A 13,431-nucleotide genomic window follows, 5' to 3' on the forward strand; every position below is an offset into this window, starting at 1 on the left:
ACCAAACGCTGAGGCACCAGAACCGGCAAACTCGCAGCTCTTGGAGGCTATCATGACACTCCAGAAAACCATGGAAAACAAAATAAACGCTGTGGCTATTGACTTGAACCTACTGCGGCAAGATGTGCGCTTCATTGCCAGTAGAACGGAAGCTCTGGAGACCCAGGTGCGGGACAACACTCAATCAAAAACACAACTTCTGAAAGAATTAGACGCCCTAGCACAGAAGGTGAAGAACCTGGAAGACAGAGCCGAAGCGGCCGAAGGGCGGGCCCGTAGAAATAACATCAGAATCATTGGCCTGCCCGAGAGTATTAAAGGCAACGACCCTACGAATTATGTTGAAGACCTCCTCATACATGAATTCGGAGCAGGGAAACTATCACAAGGCTTCACCATAGAGAGAGCTCACCGTTCCCTTGCCAGGCGGCCGCCCCCGGGGAACCCGCCCAGACCCATCATAGCCAAAGTGCTTAACTATAAGGACAGAGAAACTATTTTAGCCTTCTCAAGATTGGGCGGCTCCATACAAAGAGACTCTGCGAAGGTCGCCATATATCCCGAATACACCCTACAGGTCCAAAGGAGCACGACCCAATTCACCCACACCAAAGACAGACTGAAAAACACAGGCCTGCGTTACATGCTTCTTTACCCAGCCAGATTGAAAGTCCTGCATAACAACAGAGCCCACTTATTCAACACCCCTGCTCAAGTCGGCGAATGGATGGACAGGGAGCAGGTCCCCGACCTAGAACCGAAACAACGCAAACCATAACCATCAGCAACACGAGTCCCCACCCTCCCCATTCCCCAGGCAGCGCCAACCAGATACACAGCTCAGCACTACGAAATGCGGCAACCCCGATGTAACTGGAGTCGCACCAGACACAAAATACTTCATAGTTGCACCACCAGAAGTAGAGCTACTCCTGCCCCCAGGATTAGTTTGGGTAAGTTTACCCACCCGTAGGGTGCCAGGAGACCTAGGTCTAATGGAGCGGAAACGGGAAAGTCAGAACAGGGAAACCTCGCTAGACGTGTTTTGTTTAGGGAAAAGTTCAACGTTAATGTTTATCGGGAAGGGAACCCCAAGTTAGGAACCCAGTTAAAGTTGTATACGCACCAGACCAAGACCATCTGCAGCAGAATCATCATCAGACTGACCGGGCCCACCCGGAACCTCGGCCATGGGCCGATCACTAGTCTACAACCACACGTAGACCATGGCTGACAAGATCAGAAATATGTCCTGGAACGTCAGGGGCTTAAACAGCTATGTCAAACAGTATCGCATCCACTCCTTCATGAAACGCCACAAAGTTGGAGTCGCCCTGCTGCAAGAGACCCACCTAAATGCTCCCAAACTAGCAGCGCTGGCCAAAGTCTGGAGGGGAACCTTAACAGGCTCCACGTACTCCACGTACGCAAGAGGAGTCTTGATATGGAATCGCACCTTCTATCCCCATCTCTCTGACTCGCAGCAAAACGGACAGCGAAGGCATAATGGCCCTGATACAAGGCCCCATTGAGGGGAGAGACTTTTGCCTGATCAGCACCTATGCCCCAAACCACAACGCGACCGTCTTCTTCCGCTCATTGTACACCCGTCTGAGCCCGAGTAGAGAGGGCATAATAATATGGGGAGACGACCACAATTGCACCCTGGACCCTTGCATAGATAGATCGGACAGTAAGCATGTCTGCCCTTCCCCACCGGCTAAAATACTAAACGCAACAATTCGCCCTGAAAGACCTGTGGAGAGTATAGCACCCCGAATCCAGAGCCTAATCCTTTCACTCACCTCCACACAATGTTCTCACCAGAATCAATTGTCTATTCGTCAGTGAGGAACACATAGCCTTGTTCAGGGATACACAGTACCAGGCCAGGGTGCTGTCAGACCACTCCCCCCTGATAACCACATGGACATTAACAACCCCTAGGCCCCCCGTCCCGACATGGAGACTCAGATGCGAGGCGTTGCTAGACAAAGCCTTCAATGAACAAATCAGACAAGGCACCACAGACTACTGGCAAACCAACATTGACAGTGTCCAACACATAAGCACAGCATGGGAGGCATACAAGGTAGTGATAAGGGGAGAAATGATAGCCGCCGCACGAGGGGCCCAAAGACTCACCACGTCCCTGCTAGCGCGTACTGAAGCAGAGTTGAAAGACCTAGAATCAACGCTATCCCGAGATAGCGATAAACCCGGGAAACTGCTTGCGTGGCTATATAAGCGTGAAATCCCCAGAACACCCATCTGCCTAATCCGGGGCAAAGATGGCCTGAACACACACACACACAAGCTGGGATAAACCTAGCGTTCAAAGAGCACTACCACACCCTCTACTCTGACCCCACACCACTGACACTGAAATTGAAGCTGTCCTCGACATCAGGCTGCCACACCTAGATGAACATATGGCCGAGACCCTGGCTGGCCCCATCACTCCAGATGATGTCATGGCCATTATCAGAACTTTACCCTCCGGGAAAAAACTGGGATCTGACTGACTCCGGGGTGAGTTTTATAAAACCTATGAGGACATACTAGCCCCATTATTATCCCAGGTGTACAACGAGGCATACAAGGAGGGCCGCCTCCCCGACACCATGAGCAAAGCTGTCATCATTCCCTTGTTAAAATCCAATAAAGACAGTTCAGAATGTGGCTAGTACAGGCCCTTGTCCATGCTAAACGTGGCCATAAGATACTCACAGCGCTATTAGCAAGAAGGCTACAGGTAGCCATCCCGCACCTAGTCCACCATGACCAGACGGGGTATGTGCAGGGCCGCTCCATCACAGAAAACCTATGTAAGCTGCACCATGTCATATACAGCACAGACAGCGAGCCTGGAAAATGTGCGGTGGCGTCCCTGGATGCCTCCAAAGCCTTCGATTCGGTCCGATGGAAATGGCTCCATGCCACTCTGGCCAAGATGGGGATAGGGGCAGCCTTCTCGAATTGGGTCAAACTTATCTACACAAACCCCACTGCCAGAGTGCGAACCAATAACACCTTCTCAGACAAATGGAGCCCATCCAGAGGTACCCGGCAGGGATGCCCCCTATACCCCCTGCTTTACATCTTAGCGATCGAATCAGTGGCGGCATATCTTAGACAGGAGTATGGAGACGGGGGTATAGCAATAAACGGGGTGACCCACCTAGTCTCTATGTACGCGGACGGCATGCTCCTCTACCTAAAAGACCCTGAACACATATTACCCTACATACTGGAAACTTTGGAGGGGTTCTATAGATGCACAGGGATCCAAATCAACCATGATAAGTCTTGCCTGTACCCCCTAGCTGCCCTAAGCACGACTAAGAGGGAACACCTCCCCTCGCTTGCCCTCAAATGGGAACCCACCTCATTTAAATACCTGGGCATTAGGATCCACCGAGACCCCAGAACTGAACATACGCTGAACACAGAGAAGGCGAAGGAAGGCTTGGTTAAATCAATTGACTTTTGGAGCAAGCTGCCCCTTTCAGTGGGCGGCAGAGCAGGGCTTCTCAAAATGGTAGCATTACCACGACTCCTGTATTACTTCACCAATGTCCCGTACAACATCCCGCAGCAATTCTTCAAAGAGCTAAACAAACTCTGCAGGAAATTTCTATGGCACGGAGGAAGGCACAGAGTGGCCCTAGACGCAACACAGAGACCATATTACAAAGGAGGCCTTAAAATCCCCAATTTTTAACTACTATTTAGCAGGCCAATTGAAGGACATGATCCAATGGATGGCCAGCGACACCTCTATGGACACTTGCCTGTTACAGCCCACGGACTCCCCGAAGCTGCGTAGAGACCTACTTTGGATCGAGCTAGATGCGAGACAACAAGACTCATTCTTAATCCGCCTGGGCACTCGGATTTGGAGGTGGGCCTGCAAAACTGCCAAATTGGTCGACCCTTACTCCCCGCAGATCCCGATAGCTGCAATTATGTCAACCAGACCAGAGGGCCAGAAGTTGATTAGGAACATATGGGAACCCTTTGGCATTGCCACCCTGGGTGATCTAGCGGATGACCAGAGCATCCTCGCGTTCACGGAACTGCAGGAGACAACGGGGATACCACCAGGCCAATTCCTCCTGCACGGAGCGGTAGTGAAAAGACTCACGAAACGATGGCCAGAGATGGAAACCCTCAACTCCGGGCATGAGGTCATTGAGAACTTGTTGAGTGCGGCAGAGGGAGGACACGAAACGTAAAGGCTCTACGAGACCCTGCTCTGCAGCGCCCAACAACATGAACTCAAGAGCAAGGAAAAGTGGGAACTAGAACTTGGCACGCAGTTTGAAGACAAAGAGTGGGAGGTTATAACACACTACCACAAAAAAGGTATCTAGGAATGCCCGATTCCAGCTCATACAATTCTACATTATCCATAGAGCATACCTCACTCCAGACATCATCTCGAGATTCAGCAGTACAGGCGCCGCGATGTGCCCCAAATGTCATGAACCCACCTCTGGAATGACCCGGCAATACAGGACTTCTGGACACCAATCAAAACAAAGGTGGCCGATGCTGACATAACATTGGACGTGCAGTCACCCAAAGCTTGCATCCTGGGCTCATACCCTAAAGGTAAAAAGAACAAGCCTCTAAATAGACTTAAGGACCTAATGTACATACTGGCAAAAAGACGAATTGCCATGGCCTGGAAATGCCCCAGAGTCCCCAGTGTCGCAACGTGGTGGGAGGACCTTCGTAGATGGTCTACAGCCGAAACGGGCTTGGGAGCTGGCACAACAACAAAAAATGGACACCTCCGATGATCTTTTACAGTGGGTGGCCCTCACGGTGACCCTATTCTGCACAAAGGAAGACAGTTCCTCCGCGAGGACCCGGACAGCCCACGCTAATCCCCGGTGCATATAGACAGCAGCATATCCTCACGGTCTTGGTCTAATTGGGGGGATGGAAGGGGGGAGTTATTAATAATACGCAAATGCTTCGTAAGTGATATTATTGTTTGTACTGTTATTGAAAAAAAAGAATTAAACAAAAATACAAATAAATATATGTGCAAGTGTTTTTTTAATGTGCATTACTAGCTAGGTTCAGTATACTTACCTACAGCTCACATCTTTTGAGATAAGCCTGACTAGTCTGCCACTCTACCAAGGTCTCTGAGTAGTACAGACTGATACCAAGAGAAGGGGTTCTACAAACCACTGGGAAAGCTTACTAAAGTCTTGCCTCCAAGTGGGACATTAGGAAAACTCTCCTAACAAGGGGTAGTTGTCGATAAGCAGAGCCCTATATTAGGGCTGCATCCACAGGAATGCGAGTAAAATCCTGGAAGGCGGGAGGAATCCTGGGAGAGTATGGCAGGAAGGTCATTAGACCTGCTGCTCCACTGTGTGTCTGGGTATTAAAGGAGGCAGTAGGCTAGGTACAGAGCCCTATATTCCTCCCAAGGTTGGTGGAGTTTGGGTGCAGCCACAGGAAAGACTGGAAGAATCCTGGAAGGTGTGAAGGCGGGACGAGTCCTTGAAGGCAGGAAGAATTCTGGAAGCAGGGGAAGGTGGGAAGAATCCTAAGAGCATGCAGCAGCAAGGTCAGGGGACCTGATGGTCTGCTGTGTGTCCAGGAAGTGAAGGGGGTAGTATGCCAGGCACAGAGCTCTATATTCATCCCAAGGTGGGTGGAATTGGGGGTGCGTCCATAGGAAGGCGGGACGAATCCTGGAAGGCATGAGGGTGGGAAGAATCCTCAACGGCAAGAAGAATCCTGGAAGTCGGGAAGGGGAAGGTGGGATGAATCCTGGAAGGCGGGAAGAATCCTGGAAGATGGGAAGAATCCTAAGAGCGTGCAACAGCAAGTTCAGGGGACCTGCTTCTCTGCTGTGTGCCTGGGGAATGAAGGAGGTAGTAGGCCAGGATCAGAGCCCTATATTCCCTCCAGTGTGGGTGGAGTTAGTGGTGCTGCCACAGGAAGGTGGTAAGAATGCCAGAAGCCGCTGCCGGCAAGATCAGGAAACCTGCTGCTCTGCTGTGCATCTGGGGCATGAATGAGGCAGTAGCCCATGAGCAAAACCCTATATTCCTCCCAAGGTGAGTGGAGTTAGGGGTGCGGCCACAGGAAGACAGGCAGCGTCCTGGAAGGCAGGAGGAGTTTTGGAAGGTGGGAAGAATCCTGAGAGAATACGGCAACAAGATCAGGAATCATGCTGCTCCTTTGTGTGTCTGGGGATTGAAGGCTGCAGCAGGCCAGGAGTAGAGCCCTATATTCGTTCCAAGGTGAGTGGAGTTGGGGCGCTGTCACAGGTAGGCAGTAAGAAACCTGGAAGGGCGGGAGGGCAGAAAGAATCCTGGAAGGGGCAAGGCGGGAAGAATCCTGAGAGCGATGGTGGCAATATCAGGCAAACTGCTGCTCTGCTGTGTGTCCGTGAAATGAAGGGGGGGGCCTATGTCAGGAGCAGAGTACTATATTCCTCTCAAGGTGGGTGGAGTTAGGGGTGCGTGCACCGTAAGGCAGAAATAATCTAGGAAGGCGGGGAAGAATGTTAGAAGGCGGGAAGAATCCTGGGAGCTAGCAGCAGCAAGATGCTCTGTCTTGTGTCCGAGTAATGAAGGAGGTATAAGGCCTGGAGCAGGGCCCTACATTCCTTCCAATGTGAGTGGAGCTAGGGGTGCAGCCACAGGAAGGCAGGATGAATCCTGAGAGTGGGAGGCGGAAAGGTCAGGGCACCTGCTGCTCTGCTGTTGTCCAGGGGGTGAAGGGGGCATTAGGGCAGGAGCAGAGCTCTATATTCCTCCCGAGGAGCATGGAGTTAAGGGAAAGACGCAAGTAGGCAGAAAGAATCCTGACAGCGGGCAGTGGCAATGTTGGAGGACCTGCTGCTCTGCTGTGTGTCTGGGGAATGAATGGGGCAGTAAGCCAGGATCAGGGCCCTATGTTACTCTCAAATTTGGTGGAATTAGGGGTCAGCTACAGGAAGGCTGGAAAAAGGCAAGAGGAATCCAGGAAGAATCCTGAAGAGGGGGTGATGGCAAGGTCAGTCAGGCCCTGCTGCCGTGCTATTTGTCTTGCAATACTCTGTTCTATATGGACTCTCTGAGGCTGTTTCTGTAATTCCAGAATCTCCAAAAATGTTTTGCTATTGACGGTCCTCTCAAATGTGCATGCTTGGGCTGCACACTTTTCCTAAAAAGAAAGCTCTGTAATACTTTTATTGACTTCTTAATCATTTGTCCATTTAATTAATGTGGTGAAATAGCATACTTGAGTTTATCAATGCATATTCCATTGTATTCCCAAATTACTTTGTTTTCCATATTATCCAGTTTATTGCAATTTAAAAAATGGCATTGAGTAAAGGATTGAACGTTATCAAAGCAAATGTTTTCAGGCCTCACCACGCACCCATCCTCTGAGTTTCTGCAAAGCAATAGTTTTAACAATGTGCCCTCCTTCTTTAGGCTGATTAAGTCCCATTTCTTTCCAGCTAGAGTATGTTAACATTTAGAGGACAGTTTGTTTGGATTGAAATGAATTATGCATTTGCACACAATAATAAAAAGTAATTGCTCCTTAATTATTAACAAATAACTAGTTGGAGTGCTTCCTTCCATATTTCTTTTATTCATGTCCATACTATGTTGCTATCACAACCTATTCCTAGCCTAGAGTTTTCAGGCTCAGCCAAACAGTGGTTTTGGTACCACGATCCTGTACCTTCCACACTAGGGAAAGCCCTTTTTCCTCACCTAAACTGTAGAAAATGTTGCGTCGCTCCATTGCATTTCTGAAAGGAACAGCTTTTAGACTCTCAGATCTAGTAGACTCAAATGTTTGGTGTGCTCATGGAGCACTTCACAAGACTGAGGAAGCAGTGTAAATGGGGCAGGGTATGCTAATGGATCCTAAGGACATGCTTAGCCCTCTACTTGCACCATTAACCATGCCATTCTGTTAACATGCTATTCTACTTCTAATGTTATTGCTAGACTCTGGCAATATATTTTAAAATAAAATATCTTCTGTTGGGGTCTTCCATAACTATGCCTGACCAGTGCTTCACTTTCTCCAACGTCATACTAAAAAGACACAGCGACCCTTGTAATTGAGCTTGCTGATACCAGCTAGTGGTGTCCACAGAACTCCATCTCCTGTGTAGTTTGTATATTTGGAAAGTAGGTTCTGTGAGAGGTTTTGACTTTTCCATTTACTGTCTTTTCCTTAGGAGGATAGGGATCTGGCCGATGTTAAATTAGCAAAGCTTAAGTTGCAGGCCAAGGCGAAGGTTGCATCGCTGAACAAGCAGATTGAAGAGCTGAAGAAGTCTGCACCAGCACCTCCTGCTGTTGGGGATCTCCAAACCGTCACAGCAGTTGAAGGTTCTCAAGAAACCATGCTAAGGATTGCCGCTGAAGGATCGCAAGAGGTAGCAATTGATGGAACCTTCCTCTTACAATTGTCTCTTTTAGGGTGTTGCATGCTTTTTAAACCAGTAAAACTTGTGTTGCTCCCATTCCACCCTTACATCTACATGAAACGATGTGCATGGCTATGCCTGTTCTTTGGCATGAAGAGCTAGGGAATAAAATGTGGACCTCTGGTCATTTTCATCTAATCCTTTCAGAGGACTGAATGCTAGATCAAGAATGCGGCAATCTTTAAAATACAAAGACAAGCATTCGTGTAATCTGCGATGTCACCTTTATCGTTGATGCATGAAGCAGATGGGCTCATGTTCAATTGAGCTGAAACGTTACTAGAAGAGGTAAAAGCCTTGCGTAAGGCTTTTATGCCTTCCATTGATGCCACGGTTAATTTTCATTCATTTGTATGGCGTATAGAGGGGGGCGAAATACAACCTGCGTTTCCGCCCCGCCTCTGGTCCTCTCTGTCGCTCCAGCATTTGTGCCGGCATGGTATTTCATGCCGGCGCAAATGCTGTAGATCCCTATTGGGTCCGCCAGCTTTATGCACCAGCATAAAGCAGGCATACCCCTTAGGGATCCATTGTACACCCAGTTGCAAGCATAGCATGGAGCGTGTACAGTTGAAGTGAAATCCTCCCCGACATGCTATCATGTTGGTGAGGGTTTCATTTCAATTGTGAACACTGCCTACCATGCGCTCATGGTAAGCAGTGTTGCCAGTTGAAATTACCCTCCCTCCCCCAATCATGTTTCATTTCAATTGTGAGCACCGCTTTCCATGCGAGCATGGCAAGCGGTGCCCACAATGAAAAGTAAATGCTGATTGGCATGCCAGCATGCTAGGCAGCGTTTACTCACTTTGCATTGCAGAGCGCTAATGTGAAAGGCAAAAGGTGGCGTACATGCTTGTAAGCGCCTTTTTCCCTCTACATTTGTACCCAGGAGAGCAAATTATGTAAATTTAGTGGCGGGGACCTGGCTACGCCAGAGTGCAAACATACCAGGTGCCAGCCATCATTTTACGATTAGAAGCAACATGCGCTCCATAGTGCTTTGTGTTTGTTTAATTGTGATTTTGAATAGAGGGGTTTGTATAAAGGGATACGTACATACATCTTTAATGTCAACACCCATCCAGCCGGCCTGCTGAAGGCAGGGTCAAGGTAGTGGGTTTAAGAGTCCACAAACGCACGTAAGCAAATGCACATCCTGAAGGGGCTTGAAAGTCAGTGTAGTTCCAACTCTACCTCAGCAATCCTTTGTCTGTCTTAAAGATAGTATTATTAAAAAGCTAATATATATTATTATCTACATAAAGGCCCATTTTTTTTAAAGGTTTAATGCTGATATTTGGCCCGCTCATAAGCACTCCTAAATTTGGCATGGTAGTTGCCATCACTGTAGGAAATTCTTATTTTTCTAATTAATCTTTGTCTTTGCTGGAAACAGCTACAACATAAACACTGTATGTAACACCTGAGAGTTTCAATACACTGTATTGCTCTCTTCATTAATTTCTGTCCCTTTGTTCCTTATGTGTTGGGCTACGTGTATACATTTAATCAAGTTACATTTAAGTAACCACTTTAAAAGTTGTGTCCAGCTGTAAGTTAATGGTGAGGTTTGATCATAGCAAAAGCGATACAAATTCTCCAGACATTCCACATAATGAACATTGGTTTTTCTTCTAACTCCATTGAAATACTTTTCATAATATACATTTGTTACCCTTAAAGAATAAGCGATGGGCTAGTCTTTTATTGGCCACTCATCCACTCCTTCCAGTCTCTCTGGATAACCCCATGATTGATTTTAGTTAATCAGAAATCAGAAATGTTTTATGAATGGGACAACCTTTCATACTTTTAAATATATCTATTTGTATCGTCCTATGGTTGGTGTTTATTATACATCTCAGAAACAAAGTGCTGTCTATTGTGCTGGAATTGTTTATTTATAAGTACAAGGACAAATATTTCCAAGATATTATCTTAGAAAGACGATGCCTTTTTTTAAAGTAGGAACTGTATTGGTGCTCAGTGTGGACTCCTCCTATGGTCATGGAGTAAAAAGGGTTATTTTTTCAATGAAGAAAACAATCAAAGTGTGTCCAGTACAACATCAGCTCACGGCATGCACATAGGAATAGGGGTGTCACGGTATTGGTGTTATGGTGGTATGATAACCTTCTTGACAAATGACGGTATATCATGGTTATCGCAGTATAGCAGGTGGAGTTAACTAATCTTAACAAATATTTTCTTTAAAGGTCATAAATTGTCAACATTTTGAAGCTTGTCTCTGCTCATTTTTAGCTGATCCTCCAGGAATCTAAGGCACCAGCATATTTGGTCTTTCATGGCGCTCACTCGTTGATCGCCTTGAATGAAAGAGTGACTAGTGGAAGTGTTAAAATGCACATTTTGAGCAATGAGCTTTATGCTCAGTCACAGGTCATCGCTTTGAAAATCGGCCTTGACCTGCATTATTTTGGAACCACATGACATGGCAGTTTGTTTTGATAACGCTTTATCCCATTAAAGGGAGAAAAGTCACTCATATGAGGTCTGAAAGCCCATGTCATTGTGTTTCTTTTGTCAAAATGTCATAGCCAACCCACACTCACCGAAAGGTTGCATATTGATCAAATCACTATAGCTTGTTTACCATCTGCTTGGTGTATTATAAAGGTCTGATGGAGTCACCACAGCGTTCAGTGGGCTCTGTTGATTTCTTTCAATACATGTTGATTTACCTTCTTAAAGATCGTGGCACAAAAACCTTTTGAAAATGACAGTTAAAATACATATCGGCACAAATATGGCCTACACCACCACCTCACCACAGCCCCATCATTACCATTTTCCCCAGGTCTGCGTGCATTAGGACCCTTGACATGTGAGTTGAGATGGAGGAATGCTTTCATGGGTGCTGTCACAAATCGAGGATAGACCTGAGAAATATCTCACCCCCATTGCTCTGGATACTTCAAATTAAATGTAGACTCTGTCCTGCCTGCTTGAGTCCAGTGCCATATGCAGAAGGCAGGTGAAGGATCAAGCGAAGCAACAACTCTAGTGCCAATGTTCTACAGGGAGGACAGTGGGGGGGCAGTTTATATACTAGCACAACGCACTGATAGGATAAGTGTTCATACAGTCTACAGAGCTAACATTTCTTTTGGACATGCATCAGAAAGGCATCCAGTTCATTCCTCCCTTTGAATTCTGGGATGTGTAGTTCCCCATCTTTCAAATTGGTGCCAAAACTACAAATCGGCTGATCTTTAACCCGACTCTACTGATCAGAGAAAGAGCGGTCACAGCATCAAAGCTGCATTTACTAATGTGGCTTCACTTTCCTTATGCTCTTGTCTGCCACACAAGGCTCCCTTGGAAGACGCCACCTCCCACAGTGCAAGATCTAGACTGCGCAGCACTTGCTTACTGCAGCCTTTCCAAATCAGATTGAAAAGCTCACTTAATAGCTGCTGACCCTAAAACGGTATACAGGTATTAACAACGTAACGGTTATTATAGTTCATTTAAGCTGTTCAAGTTATCTATAATGGTATACCGTTATACCATTACACCCCTACATAGGAATACTCCCCCAAAAAATGTCCAGAAGAAAAGTTGGCGTATATTCATAGTTTCATGTAATCGTGTCTCCTCCATTTTAATAACAACAAATTCACACCATACCCAATAAACAAAAATAGTCTTTTTGGTGACCTTAATGTGTGATTCATCCCATACCTTTTCAGTAACTAGCCAGAAACTGATCAGGATTCAATTTCCCAGAGATGAAAATATAGTGGGAATGTTCCTTCTCCAGATATATTGACATACCAATAACATGACCCGCTTCTGCATATATAGATGTTTATCTCCCTTTTTGCGATGGATGACCCTGCTCGGTTTCTTACCAGTACTCATGTACACAGGTTTCCTCTTTATGAAGGGGAGCTGCAGCTTCTTATTTGCTGGATCTTTTGGTGCCATCTTTGTTGAGGGCAAATGAGGGTTTTTCAGCGCCTTGTCTATCATCTTGAGATGCTTGGCAAAAGGTGATATATTTTTCTGGGGTTTTTTGTTGAGAAAGCAAAGCGATGTGTATTCTTTGCAACCACAGCTACTGTAGAGATGTGAACTGAGGCACAAAAGGATAAAGTGCTTTTTCCAATGAGCACTGAGGAAACAGGAGAAGCTGGCATTGGAGCCGACATCTTCCAGGTTCCAATATCAACTTTGTCAATAGCCCAGTTTCCTCCATTTTAGTAACATGTGTTTTCACAGTGAGTGCACAGAGCCAGGTGTGAAAATCCAACAAAAAGGGTAATATTGTGGCTTTCTTGGACTCCCTCCCTATCGTTTAGGGGGACTGCAGAGGGCTGGACTATGGCCATAAATTGGAGGAACATTGGTTTTGGCCATGGAGGCTTTGGACCTAGCAAGCCATATGGGTCTGTGGGCTCGAGCCATTTATCAGGCCCGGCTTGAACACGTGGGCCGGGTCCAAGTGGCCAGTGGTGAAACGCAGACTGGGCAAGGGGCCACTGGGTGCTCGGATGCATTTTCGTGTACCTGCAGATATGGCTTGGGACCCATGGGCCCGATGGGTATTTGGGCCCACAGAACTGGCTTGGGGGGGGTGGTCTTCTGGCCTGTTCATAAGGCCCACTGAGTGGCCTGTGGACTGAGCCAGGTCTGTGCCAATAGTTTGGGTGGTTGTAGTTTGGGAGTGTTTCAATTTCCCTTTTCCTACATGGTAGGTGGTTGTGGGGAGGACCTGAAAAGCGGGGTCTTTGAGTTTGATTGGTAAGACTGTCCTGCTAGGGTTGTGACAATTGAGCAGACATGGCACTGATGTGATAAGAGAGAGGTAAAAACGTCTGTCTGATGTGAAGAGTGCTTGGCTGGGATTGCCAGTCTCTGTGTTATGGTTGTGATGGGCCTGGCTTGGGCTGAGCTGGGGTGGGCAGAGCGGTTTCTACTATCTTGTGTCT

At 47.1% G+C, this 13,431-nt stretch overlaps 1 protein-coding gene across 1 annotated transcript in view; it reads left to right on the plus strand.

Annotated features, from left to right (window-relative positions):
• GOLGB1 (golgin B1) overlaps nucleotides 1-13,431 on the plus strand; it is a 959,320-nt gene that overhangs the window by 140,462 nt on the left and 805,427 nt on the right. Inside the window, exon 5 of the mRNA XM_069629448.1 lies at nucleotides 8,222-8,422. Within this exon, the coding sequence (XP_069485549.1) occupies nucleotides 8,222-8,422 (201 nt within the window). The remainder of the gene's footprint in view (nucleotides 1-8,221; nucleotides 8,423-13,431) is intronic.

Source organism: Ambystoma mexicanum, chromosome 12 (assembly GCF_040938575.1).
Source record: "Ambystoma mexicanum isolate Mex_15411 chromosome 12, UKY_AmexF1_1, whole genome shotgun sequence".
Taxonomy (NCBI): domain Eukaryota; kingdom Metazoa; phylum Chordata; class Amphibia; order Caudata; family Ambystomatidae; genus Ambystoma; species Ambystoma mexicanum.